This window comes from Cyanistes caeruleus, chromosome 9 (assembly GCF_971803275.1).
Source record: "Cyanistes caeruleus chromosome 9, bCyaCae1.hap1.1, whole genome shotgun sequence".
NCBI lineage: Eukaryota > Metazoa > Chordata > Aves > Passeriformes > Paridae > Cyanistes > Cyanistes caeruleus.
In genome coordinates, this window is record NC_141709.1 from 4,801,838 (window position 1) to 4,814,832 (window position 12,995).

General features: G+C 40.6%; 2 protein-coding genes across 9 annotated transcripts in view; both read right to left on the bottom strand.

Annotated features, from left to right (window-relative positions):
• Window positions 1–12,995, bottom strand: part of RABGAP1L (RAB GTPase activating protein 1 like) — a 237,276-nt gene that overhangs the window by 144,595 nt on the left and 79,686 nt on the right. The gene's annotated exons all lie outside the window — the stretch shown is intronic.
• On the bottom strand, window positions 6,485–9,284 carry GPR52 (G protein-coupled receptor 52). Its single transcript, XM_023931693.2, has one exon. The coding sequence runs from the start codon at window positions 9,187–9,189 to the stop codon at window positions 8,104–8,106; it is 1,086 nt and encodes a 361-aa protein (XP_023787461.1). The 5' UTR covers window positions 9,190–9,284; the 3' UTR covers window positions 6,485–8,103.

Here is a 12,995-nt window from a genome sequence, read left to right on the forward strand (position 1 = left end):
AACCCATTTCAGCTTTTACCACCCAGAGTCTTTGCTCAATGCATATGATTCACTACACACATATTTTCTTTTCATAGTGCTACCTTCTTTTTTATCCAGTTCTCACCCAGGACTATCCCAACCTCACCAATTTCTCAAACTCACCTGTACTTTAATCCTCCTTTCTAAGCTGGAAAATCCTAGAGACTTTACCTCTTCCATAAAGAAAAGGCGTTCCTTTGCCATTCCTCAGAATTCCTTCCAGCTGTGCTACTATGGACTAGTTACAGCTGGGATTCAAGGTCTAGGCACATCATGGTGATAGTAGAGATGATTTTTTGTAATCTTATTATTCTTATAATTACTAATATCTCAGTGCTTTTTGGTAAGCTTTGGCTCCTGAAACTACCATCTCTATAAGGTCATGTACAGAAACCCAAAATTCCCTACCAGAAAGAAGATTAAATTTATTTTATTATCGTATGAAAAGCAAGACCTGCTTTTCTTCAGAATTAATATTTACATTTAGTCTCTTGAATTTCATCTACCCCTGGAAATCCAAATCTTTCCTGAAACAAATTATCAGCAGGTATTCCTCACATACACATTTCAAATGTCTTTATACCAATGTAAAGAATTTTCATCTTGGTGTAATTTACTTTTAGACAAAATCAATACCATTATTATAAGAGCACTTTGTTATGATTTTTATTTTCAAATTACAGGCATTACTAATGCAATGAATTTCATAAAATAAGATGATCACTGAAATCCAATTGTATCAATGACCAACCATCACAGACATACTTTTCCAAAAAAATGGGGGGGAAGTTGAAAGAACTTCCAGCAGCATTTAAGCAATAACCTTCCTGTTCCACCATCAGAACCAGAGGAAATAAAACAGACAGATAAATTATCTCCATAAACCCCCTCCAAAATACTGATTCACCACCAAAATTGAGTTTCTTTAGTAAGCAATGTTTACAAACAAAATTAGAGGCAAATGTTTCAGCCCAATAGAGGATGTTAGAGAACCTGTTATCTGTCACTGATTCTCTTGCCAAGACACCTGAAATCTGGTGAACAAGGTACAGCAATACTTCTTTCAGATACAATCAAATGCAGCCTGAGTATGTTTCAGATTTGATGCAGTTCCCTTCAAGGACACGACCTTTCCAATACTCCATAAAAGTTTTTCCATGAGTCAAGTGAAGAACACAGCTACAAAACAGCAAAACTGGATTAAAAACTCAAATTTAAAACTGAACTTCAAAAACCCAAAAGCCAGAGATCAAGTAAAGCACAGCCAGAAAATGGAACTAATGAATTGGTTAGGAGCTCCCAAAGGAAGAGATAACAGAAAACATGTGAGTCCTGAGTTGAAAAGTTAAAAATCTTGAACATCATTTCATTAGGACAGCATGTAGTTCTGCTTACATGTGTTAGATTTCTTTCTTTTCTGTAAGGCATCATCATAAGCCAATATGAGATAATTGCCTGGGCAATATCAATTATCCAGTACTACAGAGAAAGTAGTTTTGGATAAATATCTTGCATTTACAGCCTGCGTTTGCTGTCTTGGCTTTGGTAATTTCAGCAAGCACTTAGAACTTATCCAACTTGAGCCACAAAGTATCCCCCAAAGCCCCTGAAATACAGAAAAGCTGCCACTGAAACCTTGCTATTATATGACTATTTATAATCCTTATGTACATACAGTTGCATTAAAACTCCCTTTAAAAATTGTAGTGCCTGAATATCTACCGGATTATAATAAAATTCACATATGAAGATCCTTTTGGTGTGTTGAGGGCACAGATGAAAACCAGACTACTGTATTCTTGACATAGTAATAATTCATTACTCACAGCATATAGATCTCTCTTTTTTAAATTACAACAAATTTCCTTACCACTAAAAACCCTGATCACCACAGCTCTGCAAAAGTCTTGCTAAGGTAGTTGAAAGCATTTTTGCCTTCAGCTGTCTCTCACCCCATCAGTAGAGGATTAACTTCATGAGTAAGAGTTTCAGCAGAGGACAGACACATGCTTCAGCCCCACACACTGGTACCCAAAAATGTGTTTGTGCAGAGCTGCCAATGACCCCAAACAACCGAGATATGAGGAGATTCAGCCAGGGTCCTTCAGCCAGGGCAGAACAAATCTATCCTATCATGGAAAAAATCATTTGTCCATTTGCAATTCTAAATTTAGTTGCTCCACAAGAAAGACTTTTCCATAATACTTACACAAGGATGAAGAACACTGGAGAGATGATACAAGGACTGAAAACCCTGACCTGGGACAGGTATTTGAAGACACTCCTGCCTAAAGTGCATGAAATTTGAAGTAGTACATGATTTCAGAAGTGACTTGGGACCCTCTGTAATACTTGCCCAAACTCATTTAAATGTCCCTCGTTTAAATATCTCATAAAATGGACTTTTTCAATGATGACAATAATTTGTGCTTATTGCACAAATAAAAAGACATTTCACTTAAAGGAAACAAAGAACAATGCTGTCAAATGGCAGAAGTGCCCTCAGATGATGACACTGATGTCTCTGAGCTTCCCTCTCTCAAAATCTTGGTGTTTGTCTTGTTTTTCTACACTGCCAGCTGTAAATTTTAGATTGTGAGCTTTGAGGCAGGGATGAACATCGTAGAGGGAAAGAAACTCTTTTCCCTGGTAATCACTGCACTTACTTAGAAAAGTTTTATTTTGCTCCCAGTCACCTTTTTATTGTCCAGATGGAGTCACACGGGGCTTAAAACGAAACCCTGCAGCCCTGCTGTCACAGTCTGCTCCAGAGGGTTAAGGCTGGCAGCAGACAGTGTAAGATTGGGATAAAGTCCCAAAGATTTTACTGCCTGAAATTACTTTTTCTAGCCACCCATCAGTGCAGCTGAAAGCACTAAGGTTTCCTTATATTCATCCTACCTTTCATAGTACTTACAAAGAAGGAGCCCAAAGAAATTATGGATGTAAAAGTGAGGGGTTTTCAGTATTTTTTCAGGGCTGTGTTGGGGCATGGAGCCATTAACAGCTTCTTCTCCAGTTACATCCCACTCCTTTAGCACTTACAGCTCATGGAGCTCAGGGGGATTGTCCTAATATCAGAAGGGGAAAGGAATAATTTCTTTACATAATGACTAGAAAAACCTGTGTGTAGGAAGCTCCTCTTAAATACCCTTCTACATCGCTTTCATCCCATCAACAATAATGACTTTGGTTAAAAATGCTGAGATCTGTGCATAAACTCAGTACATACTTAGAAAAAAATTATATGTCTATATAAAATGAGGGGGGAATCTTGGTTTACTTGGAAAGGTTTACTTGAACTCCATATTTGGTTTAGCAAAAAACATGTAATCTTTGAAAAGTGCTATCTTTAAGCAATGCTCCAGGCAACGCTGCAAATAACACAAAAACACTACCTCAGTGATGCTGCCCTTTCTGAAAAGGTCTGCAAATTAATTGGCACCTAGTTAACAGAGCAGTGTTTGGTTTGGCCACTCAAAAGACATACATGAAAATTTTCAGTGAAAAAAACCAACAAAATCAATCAAATTCAGTTCTTCAGTAGAGAGATGCACCATTCTATCCTTACAAAAAAGAGCCAGAGGGAACAGGGGGCAGGGATGAAGTCAAAGGCTTAAACTTCTCCTTTTGGTGACAGGGACAATAAATCTGAAAGATCTGCAAATCAGCCAGTCCTGTGGATGGCTGGGGAGGCCACTGCCACCTTCAGTGACATTCCTCCCCCACAGCAACACCAGCCTGCTGAACCTCTGGCTCTGCTCCCTGGCACACTCAGCTCCAGGACTGCGCTGCAACTGAGCTGGAAAGCTGCTAAAGGGATACTCCCACCCTGGAAACAGCAGGACCCGGGCTCACAGACACAGATACCCAGCATTCCAACACCAACCTTAAAAAAGAAAGAATCTGTATATTTATGTGCTTAGCTACAACCAAAAGGAAAGATAAAACAGCTCCACGTTGAAATGAAGCAGCTATTGAAGTAACTCATCATTAAATCTCAATTTCTAATATTGACTGCTAAGTTCATTTACCCATAAAAGGACATTTTACTGCTTTTGCTGAGTGTAAAAACTAAGTGTACTCAAGGATATTTCATTGTCAAACACTAATGAATGAAAATTAATAATAAAAGCAATATTTTTAAAAGGTCTTACTAAACTACCTGTGAAAGGCAGCCCAATAAAGCAACTTTTCCCAATTTTTCAACAGGGGAAGCACAAAGACTGCACAAAAATAAAACTTGCACAGTGCCTCCAGCATTACTGAGTACAGTTACAAAAACAGGAAAAGAATATCTTAGTATAAGGCAATAAGTAAACCTTAGAAGATAGCAATGTGTTTTTTATCACTGCAGTTCCCTTTCCTATTAAAGACTAGTATTTTAGGAAGAAATTTACTTAGCCAGAAAATGAGGAATCACACAGAATTTGGTGAAGAAAAAAAACCTTTTCTGGTAGCTCTTTTGCTGCCATTACACAATTTTTTTGACTTTTCCTTAGGCTGCAGAGATGAGGTTCCAAAAATGGTAAGGCAATCGACCTTGACATTGCCCCTGGTATGCTGCAAGCATAAATATCCCAGAGAAATATAACAGCACAACATAATCTACCTGCATAATGGAGTTTTTTGTGTGTGTATATATATATATATATATATATATATATATATATATATATATATATACGTTTTGCCTATCTATCAGGCATATAGCTTCATTTTTTCATTTAGTATTTTACATGTGCTTCCTTTTTATTACCTGTATTATCAACAATGATTTTTTCACATCAACTTCTTTAGTCAGTGTCTGGTCTCCTATTTACCAGGTATTTTATAAATCATAAATATCTTCAAGCACATGAAAGTGGCAGCCAGCTTTAAAAGTATCATTGTTTAATCAGGTTTTCATACAAGAACATGAAACTTTTTATTATGACAGAATGAAAATCAAAAGTGACAGACTGGGTGACTGGAATTTCTGTGACTTTTTTAATCCAATAAATGCCCAGCCTTCTAATTCAGGAAGAGAATTTGGCACCAGCTGGAATCCTCAGACAGCATTAGTAAACAATAACAAAACGTCCCTCAAATAAAAATTTTAAATCATGAGTTTAGAAGAAACTTCCATAAAATGAAACACACATACTGAATTTAAAGATTCATATGACTGATCAGGTCAAATCCTGTCACCTGGGAAACAGAAAGAAGAAAAGCAATACTTAAATCTGCTGAGGATATTTAATTTCACAGACTCCAGGAGACTTCTAGAGAATAGGGTGAAATGCGACTTTACATTTCACTGCTGAGATTCAGAATCCAGGTAAGCAAATTGATGTTCCTGCATCAATAACGTGAAACCAGTGTTCAACAAACCAAAAAACTTTGAAAAGGGGTGAAGAACCTTGGAACCTACAAGCTGCTTCCTACAAGCTGTTTCACTTATATTCTCTCCCTCCAAGAAATAGCCTGAGGGAAAAGGAAATTTCTAGTTCCACCCAGTAAATCCACACACTAAACACGATGGCAAAGTGGAATATATTGCTAACTGTGCCCATCAGGGTGAGCAAACTTTGTCGTGCAGCCCCTGAGGCAAAGCCCTACCTCTGACCCACCATTTTCAGGCAATAAAGCCTGAAGTTGCTGTACATCAACTGCACTTGCTGAGGTCACAGAAAAAGGGTTCGACTAAGGCACAATTGAGCAGAACGAGTTTGCTCGGGTGTTTGACACATCTGGAGTTACAGTTCCACAGTCACAACACACCTGCTGCCTACAGCCTGGCTTCAGTGAATGTCAGTATGACTTCAAACACTTGCTAGAACTTTTCTTGAATTCCAGAAGGTCCCATAGAAACTTGTCACCAGAAATGCCAATGAAAATCAGAAGCTCTAAGTGGCCAACTCTGGAGCACAGATATAAAATGACTTTACTGGTAAGAAACCAGTTCTGTGAATTGTGAGAAATAAGATATTTTGTTGCTCCTTGTCTAAGTCCTGCTTGCTGAGGGCCTACTAAGCAGGAAAAAAATTACAAAATAATGACAAAACTAAATTAATCCAAGTCATGTTTGTAGGAAGAGTTGGGGTTACACAACCACACAGAGCAGCAGTGAGCCAAGAGAGCCTCCCAAAATAAACATGAACTTGTCAAAAGAAGGCAGCAATTACGTTCCTCCTGTAGACATGGAACGTTATGAGACCCATGGAAAGGATACTATTCATCTTTCCGTAATATCTGTGAGAGCTGGGTGTCAGCAACAGCTCAGCTCAGCTTGAGGAATATTTCAAGTCATATTTGAATCTACTATGAAGACATGCAGTGCCAGAAACTAGAATATGAACATTTTAGACATCAAGTAAGCAGCTTCAAAATTTGGATTTGAAATTGTTCACTCAAGTCCTAACCCAAAAGGACTTTCCCAGAGAACAGAGTGTGACATCAGGGAACTAACGCCAAGGCTGAGTTTGATTGACAGAATACTACTTTATTCCATTGTTTCAACTTTCTTACAGGTTTAAAAAAAATGTACAGGGGTTCAGAACCACCTCAACAGAACAAAGAGTACAGTTTTAAGGGAGCTCTAGAATCAAACCACAAGTGTGCACACGTGGTCAGCTTTCATTACAAAAAGTAATAGGCACAATCTTTACATACGCATTTTGGTGAAAGAAGGAATAATAGTGCAGTGTTAAAAGGCACCAATAATCAATAATTGGGCCTTTTTTAAAAGCCAATAACCATCTAAGAAAATTACATTTGGTTTAAAGTTATAATTTAAATATTGTATTGACTGGCATGCATCTGAACCCCTGGCAATTTATTACACAAACCTAATGTGTGCCCTTGCAAAATCAGAAAGATTTCATCAGTAGACCTGAAAGTCAGTTCAGTACAAAAGGACATACCAAAGCTCTTGGCCTGTATTTAAACTGTCTTGTTCACCTTCTCTGTGAATACTTCTCTAACAAAGAGCTGCACAGAAGTATTTCTCTTAAAGCAAGTGTAAATTTTTTGATGCTGTACCATTGACCTACTCCATGTGCTATGAAAACATTAGGCACAGACCACAGTTTACATTTTCTCTTAAAAAAATACGGTATGTGCAAGTGAGGTTCACACAACAGACTGACAGCTACAACAGTAAGCTCTTAAGATTTCCCAAAGAAAAGGGTCAGTTAATTTTAATTTTCTAAGTAGTGCTGCACACTGCTGTGTGCCACTATCATATCTGTGTTAGGAGCACCAGTAAGGAAAAGCTTCAGTACACCCTAAAGGACACCACATCGACACAGTGTGCTGATTGAACTGGGTCAAGAGAGTGAATAACTGGAGAAATCATTATACATGGGCAGGAGTAGCCAGCCAGGGAGGGCTACTGCTTCTTGCAGAAAGAATGGTTTGGAACTCAGGTTAACTCACAGGTGCCCTCAAACTCACCCACCTGCATACAGCTGAATACAGGGATGCACAGTATGGAAAAAAAAGGGAAATGAGAGGGAGAGCTTCTGTGTAAGTTGCACCAAAAAGTGCCAGTTTATCCCAAAGTGTCATGCCCAGGGTACGGTTTATGCACTGCAGATTTTTTGTACAACTGAAAATTGTACATTTTGTGAGCAAAGACAGAGCTGATTATTACCTGCAGTAGCTGCTACAGTCCTCAAGTATATAATTTATGGATAGCTGCATACTGTGGTGTTGATTGCTTCCTCTTAAATGTAGTAAATTTCTGAAGGCTACAGTATATTCTGACACAAAGACAACTTGTCTACAAGGGGGAAAATGTAAAATAGTAACTAACTAATTTGTTTTACAAGGAACCTCCTCTGATGTGCTAGTTACTTCATGACCTTTGGAAGATTTTTATTTCTGACTTTCTTCATCGTCTCTGTTGAACTGCTCTCACGACAATTTCACAAGAGTTCAGTGACCCTTCTTACAGCTGCCTTTACCTTTTCCAAGAACCCTTTTAAATTCACTCTAACACCACGGCAAGCTGTTCAAGTAAACATTTCTCTCTGGCAAGTTTCCAGATACCACAAATACTATCAAAACTCAGCATTTGATTACATGCACCAGTTTTCTTTAAATGGAGCAGGAATTAGCCCGTTTCCTCGGTTTAGGGTCCCGTACATGCCTGTCTTTTGAACACATACAAGATGAACATATTGTCTCTGACAGTCTCCGCAGTCCCAGCCTGAATACGCTGTTGGAGAGGCTATATATCACACAGTTGCAGAAACTATTGCTTATAGCAAGCCACGTAGTTAGGAAGGAGAATGCTGGGTTTTCCAACACCCTAGAGCTTTCCAGCAGAAAGTATATGATATAAGGGAGCCACAGCACGTAGAACACACTGGTTATCCGGAACAAAACCATGGCATAGCGGCGGTCGGGGCTGTGCCCAGTCTCCCCAGCAGCATCCCCTTCGTGGTTAGGAAACCGAGCTCTCCGATCACTGATCTCTTTGGTGTGCTGCCGGCAAATTTTAAAGATGTGGAAATAGGTGAAACATATGACAAAGGCAGCAGGAGCATATAGTAAGCACACGATAAAGCCAGTAAAGTAGGCATTAGTTAGCCAGGAGGTAGCACACCATTCAAAAATATCTCCATGGTAACCAGGTTTTCCCCAACCAAAAAAAGAAGGCAAGAAGATCAGGCAAGAGTATATCCAGATCAGACTGATGCAGATTCTCAAGCGACAAGGTGTGACCAGTTGGTTATAGGAGAGAGGCTTTGTTATAGCGAGATAGCGATCCACACTGATGCAAGCAAGACATGCCATAGATACGCTTTTGAGCACAGAGATGATGTATCCAAAAACTTGACATGTCAAGGACTCGTGGACACCTGTTGAGTAGTGGAGCAGTGACAAAGTAGGAACCAAGCAGCTGACTCCAACAAAAAGATCAGCATAGGCCATGGTCTGAATAAAATAGCTGGTGGTGTAATGATGCAGGAGTGGAGCACAGTGAAAAACAAATATCACAATTAAGTTACCCGCAATAATTAAAAATGTTAGCAAGACAATAATGACTGTCTCAAGGATACAAATGTCAACTGCACTGTAGTGACCAAATCCAAGAGGGCAGGAGAGGTGCTCAGATATGTTCATAACACTATTGCTCATATTCAGAGTCCTCCATTCAATCCATCGGGACTGGTTCATGTTTTGTGCTTAGGGAACAGTGCAATCTGAGCCTTAGTGAGCAGATGATCTGCTCAACAGCAGCTAAACTCTGCTTCAGCGTCTCACGGTCTCTCTTTGCAGACACTGCCAGTGCTTACATGTGAGAGGATTAGAGTCCCATAGCTGTTGATGCCTCCTCAGCATCAGTGCATCACCTCTGGCACACCTTGGCTTTAAGGAAAGAACGAAAGAAAGAAAGAAAGAAAGAAAAAGAGAAAGAAAGAAAGAAAAGAAAAACAAAAGCCAGAAAGAGAAAGGCCACTGATCAGCTCCTCCAGTGCTCTTGACCCATCTTTAGCAAACACAAGGCACTTCTAAAACAAATAGAAACAAAAATTGACAAAAGAGACACATTCATTTCCCAGGGAAGGAGGGGGGGAAATCTCTGACTTATTTTCCTGAGAAAGACGTTTACTTTGGAATATACTGGGGAGAGGGAGAGGAAGGGAAGAAGGAACCTCAGGACAGCTCAGGTTTCCTGGACCAGCAGTTACTGGAGATAATATTAATGTCTTACTTTAAATCACAGACTGACTGGGGATTAAAGGAAAAAGTTCATCCTCTAATGCTGTCTTTTCTTGTTTGACTCAGAAGATGGTATTCCATCTTACCCATGCTATTCATTGGAAAGGTAAGGAAAACATTTTTGTCAAGGTTAATTCCAATAGACTCACCACTATTTGGGTATGAATAATGAATTTTATTTAGGGGGAGACAGGTGGGGGATGAGGCAGATTTGTCCTCTGGCTCCCAAGAAAGAAAACATACATCTCACATACAATGAGGAAGATCGTATCTATTCATTTAAAAATGAAAATAATTTTAAAGTAGATTTTGGAGACTCGTGTTAGTATTTACAGTTCTTTTAAACAGTTATAGTCCATTACAGTTACAAAGGCCAGGAATCATAATTCAGTGTCCCCACAGACAAAATAAATCCTCTAGAATTTAATTTCAGCAATGGCAATTTTAAAGAATCATCTTTAGAAACTCTGCCATATCTACTACAGTGGATCAGTACCCAGGAGTTCATAGGTATATCCATGATATTGCTCACCTCTGTAGCAACAACTGAATCATTTCACAAACCCCCACACAAAGAGCTCAAAAACTTCCATCTGCATTCTGCTGGGAAGCTAATGAAATGCTGATTTGACTAGAAAAGCTGCCATTGTTTACTACTCCATTATTCTGTTGCTCAGCTTCATCGTCTCAGGGTTTAAGGTTTCTATATTTACTAGATGATCCCCATAATAAATAGTTGCTTTAAAAAATTGTTCTTCTATTTGCAGGACATTACCTTGTTCATTTTATTCACAGCAATAGAGAGAGAAAACATTAAAAGAAAGCATCTTCTGTGTTCAGTTTTAAGTAAATGCTTGATTAGTTCAGGAATAATTAGGCAGGTAATTAAATGTATACAATCTTGTTTTTTGAAAGGCCCCTAAAATGTTAAAACCATTATTAATCCTAGAGTTCCTGAGACTAGAAGACTAGCAGTGAAAATTAATGAATCCACATCAAATGATCTCCAAGGTCATTCAGCTTGCATTTGCTTTAAGTCTCTTTAAAAGTACCAGGATCTCTCTGATGTTTCTGATAGTCCTTGTTGTATCTTCAGGAGGAATTTCAGATACTAGAAAAGCCAAATGTTCAATTCTGTCGCAGCACTTTGAGAGAAAGCATTCTTTTTTGGAGTTAATTTCCTGTCGTGCATCGCCACGCTGTACAGAAAGTCCTTTCAGATTTTATAACATCCCCGAATATTTCCACCTATTTGCTCCCTTTGTCTATAAGCAAAAGAGCACGTACAAAATCACTCCTTACTCCAATTCCCTGCTAAAGCAATAGAGAAGCTTTCTCACCTACACGCATCCTCACCAGCCGCTATGTCCAATACTTGACAGGGAGTCCTGTTACCGCGGTGCGGCTGGAGCGGCTGCCGCTGCCTCCCTGCTCCCCCCATGCGATGATTGCCTGCACCTGAGCCCGCTCCTCCCGCTCCTCCTCCTCCTCCTCCTCCCCGCCGCAGCCCGCCGGGCGCTGGAGCGGTGCCGGCCGCTCCCCGGCTCCCTGCCCATCCAATGGTGCCGCCGCTGCCCCCGGGAGCGGCCCCCGGGAGCGGCCCCCGGGAGCGGCCCCCGGGAGCGGCCCCCGGGAGCGGCCCCCGGGAGCGGGCCCCGGGAGCGGCCCCCGGGAGCGGCCCCCGGGAGCGGGCCCCGGGAGCGGGCCCCGGGAGCGGGCCCCGGGAGCGGCTCCGGGAGCGGCGAGCGCGGGTACCGGACCCACCGAGCCGGGTACCCGCGGCCCCCGAACCGCTGCGCTCCGGGAGCCTCAGGGGGAAGCCAGCACATCTCTCCTAGAGATGTGCTACACAATCCAGACATAATCTAATAAACTACTGTCATCACCCCACTGAAACCGTTTACCAAAACAATCCCACGTTATAAATTATGCGCGCACCTTTTGAGCATCACCTGCTGAGGTTTAGCTTGGTAAAATATCTGCCACAGTTCCACACAAATTTTCCAGTCTTCCTTAAAAGATAAAATTACAGCCCCCTTTTTAATTACGTCCCCAAATTAATTACTTTCAAACTTAACACATATGTTACAAAACTCACCTGTACCCATTTTTGATACTGTACTAGTATTACCACCAGTACCCTAATAGTTTCAACATCAGTTTAAATATAAATACTTGTAACACATTATTTTTCAAACTGAACCAATTAACTCAGCTGTCTACTCCTGCAAACAGATGCAGCTATTCCCTGATTAAGTACTCAGAACTTTTGTTTATTTTGTGCTTCCTAAAAATAAACCCAGTCACAGAAGTACAACATCAAAGTTATCTTACACAGACACTCTCTGCATCCTTTGACACTGAAACAGCAAATTTACATTCCAAAACACCAACCACAGAACAGCATCTGGGGCTATCTATCAGCCCAAGACGTGTCTTAAGGCTTTAACCAACCAAGTCATTAGAAACTACAGTGATTTAAGTCCTTCTAGTTCCATGGTAAACCAAAGGCAAAATTTTAATAAGCTGCTCCTGAGTTAACATCTTGTATTTTGAGTATTGCCTGGAGCGAATGTCCAAGTCTGAATGACAAGTCTGTAGCAATGTGAAGCAGCACAAACTGCAACACTGTAAGAGTGGTTTGCAGTAAGGGCATGTGATCGTTCCAAAGTCTTCTATCAGAGGATTTAAAAAAAAATAATTAAACTATCTCTGATCCCTCAGAATGGTAAATGGCTGCAACAACAGACTTAATGACTAAATTTATACCCTGAGCACAGCTTTAAGCCCCAGTTATCCATACCAGGGCAGAACAATAGGGAGCAATTTTTATTCCTCCTCTTCACACTCTTCCTGTGGGGGAGGAGGAGGAGGAGAGCAAACAGTGTGCACAGACATGGCAATGACCAGTATTTCTCCCACTTCTCCTTGGGACAGATCATGGTTGGCAGCAGAGATGTAAAGGGCCAAAACACCTTAAAATGGACATTAAGAAGCCCCAAAGGCACAAAATAAGCAAAGGTACAGCCTGACAAAGCAGACCACAGGAACTACGTGGTCAGTACATCCTGCTCCACACAGATTTAGGACTGGTAACTACTAAAGCTTCCAAATGTCACAGTAGCCATTGAGTCACCTTGGTCTCAGGTCCGCCGCAGCTGTGTGTGCCCAGCTCTGAAAACAAGCACTCCGTGTGTTTCAGGTCTGCTATGAGAAATCCAGGCTCTGCTGAGCAGGTAACAGGAAATCAATGGCAACCT

Excerpts from the sequence above, each read along its gene's own strand:
- GPR52 (XM_023931693.2), bottom strand. The coding sequence starts at position 9,189 with ATGAACCAGTCCCGATGGATTGAATGGAGGACTCTGAATATGAGCAAT.